Below are 13,572 nucleotides of genomic sequence, written 5' to 3' on the forward strand. Positions count from 1 at the left end.
GTGTGTTGATTGATTCAGGTAGCTCGGCAAACATTATTCGATCAAGGGTCGTAGAGCAACACGACCTCCAAGATCAAATTGTGCCCGCAGCTCGAGTACTTAACGGTTTCAACATGGCAAGTGAAACCACCAAAGGGGAAATCATTTTGCCAGTAAATGTGGCCGGGACCATCCAAGAAACAAAGTTCCATGTGATCGAAGGTGACATGAGGTATGTGAGCACGTGATTTTTGTTTCGCGAAAATTACTCCAAAAGAAAAATCAAATAAAACAAAATGTCATCTCTGTACAATTTTGAGAATTTGCATGACATTTTGGTAATTATCTTTTTCCGTAAATGTTTACCATGTTTTTAGTTATTTAAAAAAAATACAAAAATATAGGTCGCATGCATACTTAGAATTTAATTGTGCATGTAGGAATCAATTAAACCATGATTTTGGTTTTTTAAGGGGGAAATCACAAAATATGCATTTTTATTCTAATTGTCGTCATCCTGTGATTTTTTTTTACGTTCTAATTTGTGTGTTAATTATTGTTGAATGTTAATTAATATATGGATAGTTTAATTTTGGTTTTAATTTAATTAGGAATTTTGGTTTAAATTAAAAGAATGAAAGGGGAGGAAAATACCAGATTTGGGCCAAAATCCATTTGAAAATCAGGCCCAATTCGTTACATTGACCCAGTCCACGACCTGGGTTTTCCAAGCGACGTCGTTTAGATGTATTTGATCTGAGCCGTTCATCTCACTTCATCTAACGGCTTCAGGCTTTCCCCAGATACCCGACCCACTGGTACCCGGATTGACCTATTCCCAACGCTTAAACCAAACGACGTCGTGACCTAAATGATCTGATCCAGGCCGTTTGACGGATTTGATCCAACGGCCAGGATTAAGACACACCCTTCCGTATATAACCTTAACACCTTACCCCTACGCCCCCTAAACCGAACCCCCCATTTACCTTCGTCTCTAAACCTCAGAGACCAAAAAAACCCTCCGCCTTCAACCACCATGCACCGCCCACCGGAAATCGCCTCACGGCGGTTCCGGTGGTCCAAACAACCCCATCTTCACACCATAGAACCCCATCACCCTCCTCTTTCTGAATCTACCTTCTATTGTCCTCGAATCCCAGTAATATGTCTCGAATATCAGATCGAAAACTAGTCAAAGACCTTAGTTCACCCGACGACCCCCAAATTAACACCCTTAGATCATCTAACCACCCCCAATCCAACACTAGTACCCGTTTGCATCGAATCATCTTTGAGCTTCTCGAATCTTCGTTTGAAGGTTCGAGCAAAGCTCAGACATACCCCAATCCACCCTAAACTCACACCCTGGCATCCCCTGACCTCTCTTATACCTAAGACACACTGGTTTACTTTCAAACCTGGTTGGAACCATTCGAACCCTAAAATCAAACCAAGAACCCTGGAAAACCAAAGTTGGAACCAGTCTGAAGGGGAGAAATTTGGGTGTCTAATGGACCTTAGTCGATGTGTTCTCAGTCGAGAACATTCAATTAAGGTCCCTTCGACCTCAAAAGAGTCGAGTCAAGTGTTCAACCTGGTTTCGTCTAGTCTTGTATTTATTTAAGGTACTCCTTTCCTCCTCTCTTTTTCTTGGTGTTACGTCTAATTGTTGCTTAGATGGTTATAATTTAGCCTCGTTTGATTGATCCCATTGTGCCCCGTCAGACCTTTTTATTGGATCCAATTTTATTATCATTTTTCTGTTTATTGTCATTTGTTGTACGCTGTAATGTGTTATCGATTAGTCTGATATGTTTGAATGATAGAGTAGTATGAGAATTAGTCTGATGTTTAGTTCATTCTTGGCTGTGACCTCTCATGCTTAGATTGTGTTCTGAATGATGTGTTAACATGTTTTCCTGGGTAATATTTGAGTTCAGATTTGAGCCTGTGGTCATTTTCAGTTCATCGAGCCTAACTTATCGTTCGTTTGTTTAGCCTGATTTAGTGAACCCCCCTTTTGAAACTCTGCTGGCTGTTCCCTACTTTTGTACTCCAAATATGCTTAGGGCATGTGCTGGTCAAGTTGCTCTCATTCCATCTTGTCTTGCTGAGTTTAAATATGATTGTTTCCCCATTTACAGCTAGTTCAATATATGTTGCCCTGAACTCTTAGGTTTCATTCTAAATTCTATCTGATTTAGTATTTTTGAATTACTAGCTGATTTGAATTGATTGTAGCTGTTGTAACTAGCTGGGTTCAGTTTAGTGAATGAGTAGGTTTGAGTAGGTCATTGATCAAAGTTTGTATCCAGCACTTAAGGGGTTTGGTTTAGGACAGTGAATTTCAAGGGTATTCTGGGGTTTTAAAGGTTCTGATTTGCTTAAAGGCAAGTAGGCTGACAGTAGGGTACTAAAATATTAATTAAACTTGACCAATAGTGGGATTGATGATATGTTAAGCACCTTTAGCAGCTGGAAATCAGTAACAACATGAGCTTGATGATAAAAAGCTGAAAATGCACATGAGAATAGTAGTGGAACCTGCTGTACAGTAGGATATCCACTGCATTTTGAATTTCAGCAGTTTAAAGTAGAAGAAAACCCCATGCCTAGACAATCCTAAGTGGAGATGACAGCCTTTAAGGCTTATTTTAAGCCCTGGGCAGCCTGTCTTTAAGGGGGGGTTCTTCTTTTCTATAGGTATATAAAAAGAGACAGACAGGAGGAGTGGAAAAAGGAGAACAATCAGAAAAATAGGGGGGTTTGGGGCAGAAAGTTTTGATAACATTCAGATAAAAAGAGAAGCAAAAACAAGAAGAGAGTGAGGGGAGTTAGAACCTAAAAGAGGATTTCTTTTGAACTAGGAAAGAGAGCTCATTTCTGGATTTCAATCCGGGGAAGACAATAAACAAAGAAAATCTCTGTTGCTCCATAAAAGCTGAAAATTCTGCTTTTTCTTCACTTTTTCTGTTTGAAATCAGCATCAACCTGCTATTGTTCTATTGAAACTTGGTTTCTTTCTTTGAGTGTCCGAAAATCAGAAACTGTTGTTCCATTGTTGTTTCGGATTCACCTATTTCTGCCTGTGATTAACATTGGTATTTCCAGGTCTCAACTGAGCCTCCAAAGTCTGTTGTTTGGATATTGAGTACTGTTTCATTGAGTTATTTCTGATTTGTTCACTGGGTTTTATTCTGCCTTGCTGTTACTGCTGCTGTTGGCTATTGTTATTTGCTGAACATCTACTGCTGCTTTCACTGATCTTCATCTCTTTTCTTTGCTCTTCCAAATACCAGGTACACAAATTGAATACACTGGTACATCTTGTAAGCTATTCAAAGCATAAATGCGAGAAATGGGAAAGATTTGAAGCTATAGTTAATGTAGTCTTTTCTTTTTTATTGTCTGTATTTAAAACATTCTATGCATTGCCTATGTAAACTCTATTTACATATTGAATCTCATTTGTATATATGTTAGCTAGTTGCATGAACTAGAATCATTTGGTTGTTGTTTATGTATAACATGGGCTTTATCCTATAGCAGTTTAAGATGTAAACTACTTCCCCGTAGGTTTTTTTTGTTAAATGGACTGACAGTGTAGTTGTAACATTCTGCTAATTCAATTTGGTCGATTAAATAGCATGTTCCAAATACGTATCAGGCCTTAGGCAATTACTCAATAGTTCAAACTATTTCATGTTAACAACTTGTTCCTCTGAATTCGTAAAAATGGGTTTCATTAGGCATCACTTTCATTTCGGATTCTTAAAGCTCGAACATGTGTAGAATCATTTAGTTAAGCCCAACATCTAAAGGAGGATGGCACAGGTCCAGTTTTACCCCCTCACCTCATGAACAATCAATCAGGTAATCAAACAAGTTTAGGTTCGGCAAACATAATAAGGATTCAGTCCGTATTTGTCCAAACCAGCAAAATTCGGCATCATCCTTTTCTTTAAAGATAAATGTAGTAAAGACGTAGTCATTGTAGGGTACCCTTCTAAAATAATGAGACGAGCCTCGCCGAATAAAAAGGCAAATTGCGGGGCCCTCAATAATTGGTCATAATAAATACTTAGAATTTGGGATGGACTGTTTAGTGAATTCCACTGCCTTCCCCAAAGATAATAACGCGTTAGACTTTTTAGGCGCGACTTAATTAAATTACATTCTTAAATTCGGGTGCGCATTTATGTGACCCAAATTCAAATCTCAACGGAGTCGAAATGTGTTAACAACTACGGGTGCATTGATTGTGACGTGGTTCGAGATGCATTTTCACGACGTTGCAATTCTATAAAAAATAAATGATAATAATAAAAGCGGTTTAAACTTAATAAAAGCACATAAGTCATAACATGTATTTAAATCAGATATTTAGCCATTATAACAATTTAAGCGACCGTGCTAGAACCACGGGATTCGAGGGTGCCTAACACCTTCCCTCGGGTCAACAGAATTCCTTACTTAGAATTTCTGGTTCGCAGACTTCATTTGGAAAGTCGAATATTTTCCTCGATTTGGGATTCAAGATAAACCGGTGACTTGGGACACCAAAAGCCAAACCTTTCCCAAGTGGCGACTCTGAATTAAATAAATAATCCCATTTCGAATATTGTCACTTAAATTGGAAAAACCCCCTCGCGCATTTTACCCTTCGGGGGGGCGCGCAAAAAGGAGGTGTGACAGCTCTGGCGACTCTGCTGGGGACTAATGGACCCAGAACCACTGGTTCAGGGTTCAAGAATTCGAGCTTAGAATAATTGTTATATTTGGCTTTATTATCTGATCTTTATTACATGTTTTTGCATAATGTGCTAAATGCTGTCTTTTACCGCTTTGATATTATCTGAACTGTATATAAACTGTGCCGAAACCCTTCTCTTCTTACCTCCGGGGAGAAGCTCGCTGGTCGAGACTCCCTATTCTGTTAGTGTCAATACCTGAAATAAGAAAGAGGTCGGACAAGTTACAAAGCCGGACGATCTCGCGGGTCCCCGGTACGTAGCCCCCTCCTCGACTCGAGTTGTCCGCTCGGGTACACAGTCTAGAACAAATACCCAGGTTATAAACCTAGTATAATAAAACCTCATGTCGGATCCCTAGTAGGAACGCTTATTTGCATCATGTTGCATTTCATATAGGGGACTCAACACAGGGGTTGGGTCCGTCTAGGACAGGCAACCTGAAATGAAAAGACCATCCTGCTGCATCCCGTTTGTTTTGCGCATTTATTTGCTTCAGTTCTGCATGCCGACCGGTTTCTAAAAAAAACTTTAAAAAAAAAGAAAAAGAAAATAGCAACGTAAGGAGATAATTACTTATTTTTTGGAAAAATAAAACCAATGTCCAAGTAGTATCAAAACCTCGCCAAAATTTTCTTAAAAAAATAAATGAAAACAAAATTTGTCTTTTTAGTTTGATTTATTAAAAAAAACATATATAATAAAAAATATATATATTTTTAATTACTTTCAAAATAAAAAAAAATATTTGTTTTAAAAAAAAGAGGGGAAAATTCAAAGTTCAATTTTTTTTTTTGTAATATCTCTTTCATAAATTCAGACTAATAGTCCAAATACTTCCTTAGAAGATTTTTCGAAATTTCAAAAAAAAAAAGGAGAGTGAAAAGAAGTTAAAATTCAAAGAAAAAATGTTTCTTTAGTCATCGTCTCTTTTCAAAAAATAAAATAAAAATTCGAAATCCAAAAATATTTCTTCCTTTTCTTTGTAAGTATTTTATTGAGAAGAGTTTAGTTTATTTCCCTATCGGCCCGAACTACGCCGGTTTGATTCTCACAGGCTGCGAGATACGTAGGCAACCCTCATCGGGTCCAACCTCCCCTTTTCTTTTCAAAATAAATGTTAGAATTTTAATTTCGTCATGAATAAGTCGGGTGATGCCGTTTGTCAAGGATAGCCGAATGTTCCCGAAAGGGACGCCGAAAGACTGACTTTGCACAAACGGCCATTGTTGGTCATTTTTATTTTTTCTGGTCAAATTGCCCAATGGCCTTAGGATCCTCGTCCATGAGGCTCTGTGAGGCCGTGTTCCCCATGTTGGTTCATTACTAAAAAAAAAGAGTCATAAATAAATCAAGTGATTGTTTGTCAAAAAATAGCCAAATGTTCCCGAAAAGGGACGACGGAAGGCTAATTTTGCTTGAACAGCCACTTTCGGTCATCTTTTAGAGTTTTTGATCGGTTGACCCTCACAGTCTTAAAATTTTCATCCCCGAAGTGCTGAAAGGCTGTGTTCGAAAATCGGATCTTCTTTTTTTTAAAAAAAAAAAATATAGTCAAAACATTTTTGAGTCAAATCATTTTTGCTTAAAGTCACCTTAATAAATGTGCAGGATGAGCACAATGCAAAATGAAAACTTTTCGATAATGACTAAAATCCCTGTCAAGTTACGGCTATGGTGGAATGATCTAGGTGCTGAAGGGCAAGATGAGGTCAAGAAATATCTGAAAGGTCTTACGGGTTTATTGGAAATCCAGTCTCGGGGAGATATCATAAGAGCTTTGGTCACCTACTGGGACCCAGCGCACAATGTTTTCCACTTCTCCGATTTTGAACTCATCCCGACTCTGGAGGAAATAGCTGGGTACATCGGAAATGCTGAACTTCCATTAAGGCAAAAATACCTGGTTGCCCCAAGAGCTATCACAGTGCATCGATTTCTAGACTCACTAAAGATACCCAGGACGGTCCATAACCCATATTTGGCCGCCGGTTTTTGTAATCCATGCTTCATATACGACAGGTATGGTCATGTAGGAGGATTCAATAATCCGATTGACAAGCTATGCAACAAAGGTCGTCGTCAGAAGTGGGATGACCACAGACGGGTGGCTTTCATGATAACATTTTTGGGCCTTCTGGTATTTCCGAGGAAGGACGGAAATATTGATCTGAAAATATCTGGGGTCGTTAGTACTTTGCTCACTCAGCATGACAGTACTCTCACGCCTATGGTGGTATCCGATATCTTTCGAGCACTCACAGCCTGCAAAGCCGGGGGGAATTTCTTCGAAGGGTGTAACTTGCTGCTACAAATATGGATGATTGAACATCTCTGCCATCGTTCCGAACTTTTGAGCCATGGTTCCTCGAAGAAAACTTGCATAGAAGAGTTTTACACGAGAACCAAGGAGGTCAGTCTGCCCAAAGGAGTTATGGCGTGGATTTCATTCTTTCAGACTCTCACTGCCAGCCAAATACAGTGGACGCTGGGATGGTTGCCTGTTGATGAAGTCATGTATATGCAAGCGGCTAGAACTCACTTTCTACTGATGGGACTTAAGAGCGTTCAACCTTACGCGCCCTGCCGAGTCTTAAGACAACTCGGGATATGCCAGGTAGTGCCACACGAGGAAGATCTTAGTGCTCAAACAATTGAGATTAGTCCTGACGGACAATTTCCTGAAGCAAAAATCCGCCAGATCTGGAATGAATGTCAATATTTGAAAGCAGATACTTGTGTGCAGGATCGGGCCAAAAGTGAAATGGCGCCAGGTTACCTTGCATGGTACAGAAGAGAACTTGAACACGAAAGGCCAGCTAAAAGACCCCACATCCTGAATTTTACCGAGTCATCACAAAAGCAGTGGAATTGGTTAGCAAAAGAAAGAGGCTATTGTGCCGAAATCGGCAAATTAAAGCAACAGGTTGAAGGTCTAAAATATGAGCACAACGTGCAAGTTGCTACTGATCTAGGAGAAAAGAACAGGTTGACCAGGGAAAACGAGATGCTCAGGGCCCAGATCGAACATATGAAGATAGACGCTGATAACCGACAAAGGAGCCGGTCGGATGAACGATTGATAAAGGGTTTAAGGATGGAAATTGGAGAGTGCCGGAGTGAGTCAGAAAATCTTGAAAATACCATAGCAGGACTCGAAGCGCACTGCGCAAGAAGGACAGAAAAGCGTAACCGGTACCTGCAGCAGTTGAAAAGGGATCACGAGCAAGCCATTGCCAATCTGAAGAAAAAGGTGGTCACTCTCGAGGACAGAGCGTTTGAGCAAACCCGAACCCTTGGAGTTGAAAATAAACATTGCCACAAGCTCTTAACCCAAATGGAAGTAGAAATTCAGCAGTGGCACAATCAATATCTCCAGGATTCTCGGATCATAACAGCCCACAATGATCAAATAGAGCACCTACTCAAGGAAAAGAGGCAAACTAGGGATAAGATTAAGACCATTGCCCATGCCATCATCAGAAGGTGTCTGCGATGTGAAAATATGACCAGCATTACCGTTCTCTCGGCAGTGATGATTTATGTCAAGCAGACCATGCATGAGCTGGAACGACTTGAAAGGGACCTCACACCTAAGACCGCAGCGAGGCCGAACGATGCCCCACGGGCGCCAATTCTCGAAACCTTAATGAATTCATAGGTCGAGTCTGTATTCTCCATCTTAGCATCTTCTGTCCGTTTTTTCGCATCAGGGTGTATTAGTTTGTTGAGTCTGTACTTATCTCAAGGCTTGTTATTTTCCCCTTTTTCCAAAAAAAAAATTTGTTAGTTTGTAATAGATTGTTTCAGTAATAAAATGTGTGCTTCTTTTACACTCGTCTGTTTTTGACTACGTAATGATCTGATTCATGCGGCATCGTGATACGTAAGCAATCCTCATCGGATCCGGTCACATTGTTAACTGCAAATAATAAAAACAATAATAATAGGAAATAATAAAATAAAAAAATAAAATAAAATAAAAAATAAATAAAAAAATAAAAATAAAAATAATAAAAAAACATGATAAATAAAGGGAAGCCTAAAGAGAGGCCGGAATGACACATGTCTTCGTTGCAAACATGTAGAAATTCACTTAACTGTATAGGTGCATCACACCCCAACGTGAGATTACCTATATGTTATTTGTTTCAAACTAACCGTTTGCTTGCTGCTAAGTTCCAGGTTTTTAGAAAAGGTGGTTTGGTTTGGTGGAGGTCTGGCCTCACATTCATACTTCACGAGGTCGAAAGGAAGTGTTCAGTTGCCCATCGTTAAGTCGAGAGGGATTATCCACACTTACTTCACAAGATCAAAGGGAAGTATAGAGATGTCTTCAGAAATTCCTTTGCCAACAATTCCTGTCTCTGAGGAGAGTTCAATCTCGGCTGTCCCGACTCCCGAGTCAGCAACCGCTGAGGAAAACAGAATCCTGCAGCTCCGCATGTTGGAGATGTTGGATGACTGGAATAACGAAAAAGAGCCACCGAGTGTAATCCCTGGTTTTCCTGAGTTGTTCTCCAGGACAAATTGGACTTCCAACGTCCCTATAAGCTATCCAACTACCCCATTCGGGTACCCAACCATTTCAGCCTACTCTGCTGGATTACCCTCTGATTCTTATCCCCGGATGTCAACAACAGATGTAGCTACAAACATATTCACTACACCACCCTGTCCAATCGTGGCACAACCCGCTACACACAGGCCGAATTTTGACTCGTCCTCATTCACATTTCAAGCACCATCCTTCTCACTGGAACCAACTCGGTTCACCACCAACACTCATCCTCAACAACCTCAATACGAGTTTTCACCTGGTCAAGATCAAAACCCCAAAGATTCTGAACAATATGAGATGACAAAAAGGATGAGGAGCCTCGAGCAAAGTTTGAAAAATATGAAAGGTTTAAGCGAGCAAAAGAGTGTGTCCTATACCGATCTATACATGTTCCCTCATGTGCACCTACCCTTGGGTTTCAAAACACCAAATTTTGAAAAGTATGACGGGTACGGCGACCCCATTGCTCATCTCAAGAAGTATTGCAACCAATTGCGGGGAGCCGGCGGCAAAGAAGAATTGTTGATGGCATACTTCGGGGAAAGTCTGGTAGGAATAGCTTCAGAGTGGTATATGGACCAAGACATATCGCGATGGCATATATGGGATGATCTCGCCAGAGATTTTGTGAGACAATTTCAGTATAACATTGACATCGCACCAGACAGAAATTCTCTGTCAAACTTGAAGAAGAAACCCTCGGAAAGTTTTAGAGAATATGCTATCAAATGGCGCGAGCAGGCATCAAGGGTAAAACCTCCCATGAACGAAATAGAAATGGTCACTACTTTCCTCCAGGCTCAAGAATCAGACTATTTCCAGAATATGATGTCAGCCATGAGAAAGCCTTTCGCGGAAGCAATCAAGATCGGGGAGATGGTAGAGAATAGTTTGAAGACGGGTAGAATCTTAAGTCAGGCAGCCATAAGGGCAACCTCCCAAGCCATCCAAAGCGGGTCTGGAGGAATGGAAAGAGGGAAGAAAAAGGAAGAAACGTCCATGGCAGCATCAAAAGCGAGGGAATATCGTAATCTCAGGCCCCATTTTCCAGAAAGAACCCCACAGCATTACTACCCCCACCAAAATGTGACCTATGCTCCTCAACCCTACATGGTCATGAATACCCAGCCCTATGTCCATCCACCACAGCAAGACAATCGAGGCTAAGCCCCACCTCCCAGAAATCAACCTCCCTACCGAAACCACTATAATCCGCAACCACCTCAAAATAACTTCCGCCCTCAAGAACCACCCAGAAGACGGACTTTCACACCCATTGGTGAACCGTATTCTACCTTGTTCCCAAAGCTAGTCCAAATGGGTTTCCTGCAGCCAGTCCCTCAGACAAGGCACAATCTGGAATCACCTGCTTATAAAGCCGGTGTCAGGTGCGCTTATCATTCGGGAGCAGAAGGGCACGATACAAATGATTGTTGGACTTTGAGAAGGGTGGTTGAGAACTTAATAGAGCAGGAGAAGATAGTATTGAGGGACGAGGAGGTCCCAAATGTGACTAACAATCCGTTGCTCACTCATAATAACAGGCCATTGATTGGAATGATTTGTGAGGACAAAGAGTTTGATACTGCCTTAAAAGCTATAATCGCCATCGTCGATGCAGGGAAAAAGCCTAAAACCGCCCCGAAGCTAGATAAAGGGGAAAAGAAGACTAGTGCTATCAAGGTTAAGCTCGAAGAGAAGGTCGAGACAAAGATAGTAACAATGGTGCCTGCGAGGAATGAAGTTCTTTACGTTCCACGAGGTCGAGCAGAGAAGCCGCAGAGATTCGAAGTCAAAAGGGAAAAGCCAATGTACGTACCAAAAAGGGCCTATGTGGTCCGGGGGACGATTCAACCACCTCGGCTGAATGAGCCAGTGGTTATCGGACGCGTACCACAGAAGCCGATGACAGACCCTTCCACAGTACTGTGGAACTATCAAAGAACATTGGTTACGTACAAAGGCAGAGAAGTCACGGGAGAACTTCCAGTGAATACTTTCATTGGAAGATATTCGAACACTCAAGAGTTAAACAACTCCACACGGAAACGCTTCCCACCCAAGAAGCCTGTAAGCGTTGAAGAAGCGGAAGTTTTCTTCCAAAAGATGAAAATGCCCGACTACGAAGTGGTGGATCAGTTACGCAAGTGCCCCGAGCAAGTGTCTATGCTATCTCTGTTGATGAGGTCGGCCGAACACCAAAATATCTTGCTTAAAACCCTGAATGAAGCGTACATACCGGATGATACTTCAGTCGAACAACTGGAACGAATGACGGAAAGGTTCTTCGCAGTTAACCAGGTTTTTTTCAGCAAGAACGACTTACCTCCAGATGGAGCGGCTCACAACAAAGCTTTACATCTAACAGTTAAGTGCGAAGACTACTACGTCAAGCGCGTAATGTTGGATGGAGGTTCAGGTGTTGACATTTGTCCGCTCTCCACACTGCAGAGAATGGAAATTGGGACTGGAAGAATCCGCCCCAATAATGTCTGCATAAGGGCTTTTGATGGCGTCAAGAGGGACACCCTCGGGGAAATAGACTTGGTGTTGACTATAGGACCGGTGGAGTTTGAAATAACTTTCCAGGTGCTTGACATGGATACGTCTTACAATTTTCTCCTCGGCAGACCTTGGATTCATGCGGCAGGGGCTGTACCTTCCACTCTTCACCAAATGGTGAAGTTTGAATACGAAGCTCGAGAAATTGTGGTCCACGGAGAAGATGAACAGTCTATTTATCGGGACCCATCCATGCCATATCTTGAAGAAAGGGAAGGGAGTGAGTACACGGTTTATCAGGTTTTCGAAGTTGTGCTAGCGGAGCAGCATGAAGAAGGAAGACCTTGCCTCCAGCCTTTCCTGTCCAACGCCTCAATCATGGTGGCTAAAGAAATGATCCGACATGGATTCAGACCAGGGAAAGGGCTTGGACGAACGCTACAAGGAATAACGGAACCCATCACCTTGCCTTCCACTAAGAAACCTTTTGGGATAGGTTTTCAACCCACTCCAAAAGATGAAGAGTGGGCAAGTGAAGAGGAAAAATAAGGGTTGGAAGCTGCCTCGGCCATTGCCAAATTTATACGAGACTTTCGTCGGACCAAAATACATCGAAGAAGAAGACGACGGGGTTTTTACGACCGAAGAGATCGAGGAAATATGTGGGGCAATGAGAGGAATGCTCTATGAAACTCACATGGTTCAACCGGGAGAAGGAACAAGCACCGCTAAAATACTATATGTGGGGCCAAATGCCAAGCTTCGAAATTGGGAGGCCACGCCGTTCCCAACTAGGCAGAAGTCCGGGTAGACCTGTCCTGCCACCTTTCCTGCATCACGAGTTATCCCCAGGATGTAACTCGGATGTTTTTCTTTAGTTTCTTGTTTTGAATTCCTGAATTATAAACCTTGTTATCTTCCAAATTCCAAGGAATTAAAATCAGTATTTCCTCATTTTTCCTTTATTCTGATTTCTGCTATTTTTTTTCCTTTATCTTTTCTTTCAGTTATAATAATGCGGCTTTAAATAATATGACATGCTTGCGGACTTCACGCCTAGATCACAACGAGACGTTTAATTGTGAAATAATAAACCAAGAACCGAAATATGACGAAGAAGAGGCTTTTAGGGAAATAAATCGAGAATTGGAACACTTTGAGAATAAACCTAAGCCGAATCTGGATGACACTGAACCGGTTAATTTGGGAACTCCTGAAGAAACCCAAGAGACCAAAATAAGCATTCACACGGACGAGAAAACGCGAGACGCGATAATTCAACTCCTTTTTGAATTCAAAGATGTGTTTGCTTGGTCATACGATGACATGCCGGGATTAGGTGTTGATCTAGTGGTGCATAAATTGCCGATTCACCCTGATTGTCCTCCAGTTCAACAAAAGCAGAGAAAGTTCAAAACTGATGTCAGTGATAATATTAAAGAAGAAATCACCAAGCAGTTGAAAACAGGAGTAATTCGGGTAGTCCAGTATACCATGTGGTTGGAAAATGTAGTTCCAGTGCCGAAAAAAATGGGAAGACTCGAGTATGTGTGGATTATCGAGATTTGAACAGGGCGAGTCCCAAAGACAACTTCCCATTGCCCAACATCCACATCCTTGTTGATAATTGTGCCAAACATGAGATACAGTCTTTCGTAGATTGTTACGCTGGATATCATCAGGTGTTGATGGATGAAGAAGACGCCGAGAAAACTGCCTTCACAACACCTTGGGGTACTTACTGTTATCGGGTTATGCCATTCGGTCTGAAGAATG

The 13,572-nt window shown here is 41.4% G+C and overlaps 1 protein-coding gene across 1 annotated transcript; it reads left to right on the plus strand.

Moving 5' to 3' along the window:
• The first annotated feature begins 113 nt into the window (after positions 1 to 113).
• On the plus strand, positions 114 to 12,809 carry LOC138876414 (uncharacterized). Its single transcript, XM_070155334.1, has 7 exons — positions 114 to 211; positions 6,756 to 6,873; positions 7,600 to 8,253; positions 10,627 to 11,056; positions 11,258 to 11,576; positions 11,925 to 12,096; positions 12,804 to 12,809. The coding sequence occupies exons 1-7, from the start codon at positions 114 to 116 to the stop codon at positions 12,807 to 12,809; spliced, it is 1,797 nt and encodes a 598-aa protein (XP_070011435.1).
• Positions 12,810 to 13,572: the final 763 nt, after the last annotated feature.

Source organism: Nicotiana sylvestris, chromosome 8 (assembly GCF_000393655.2).
Source record: "Nicotiana sylvestris chromosome 8, ASM39365v2, whole genome shotgun sequence".
In the NCBI taxonomy this organism is placed as follows: domain Eukaryota; kingdom Viridiplantae; phylum Streptophyta; class Magnoliopsida; order Solanales; family Solanaceae; genus Nicotiana; species Nicotiana sylvestris.

What these genes read in the sequence shown, in the direction of transcription:
- LOC138876414 (XM_070155334.1), top strand. Translation starts at nt 114, where the DNA reads ATGGCAAGTGAAACCACCAAAGGGGAAATCATTTTGCCAGTAAATGTG. An exon ending in AGTTCTTTACGTTCCACGAG is followed by an intron (nt 11,057 to 11,257) that starts GTCGAGCAGAGA and finishes TTACGTACAAAG; the next exon opens with GCAGAGAAGTCACGGGAGAA. An exon ending in CTGGAACGAATGACGGAAAG is followed by an intron (nt 11,577 to 11,924) that starts GTTCTTCGCAGT and finishes TCTCCTCGGCAG; the next exon opens with ACCTTGGATTCATGCGGCAG.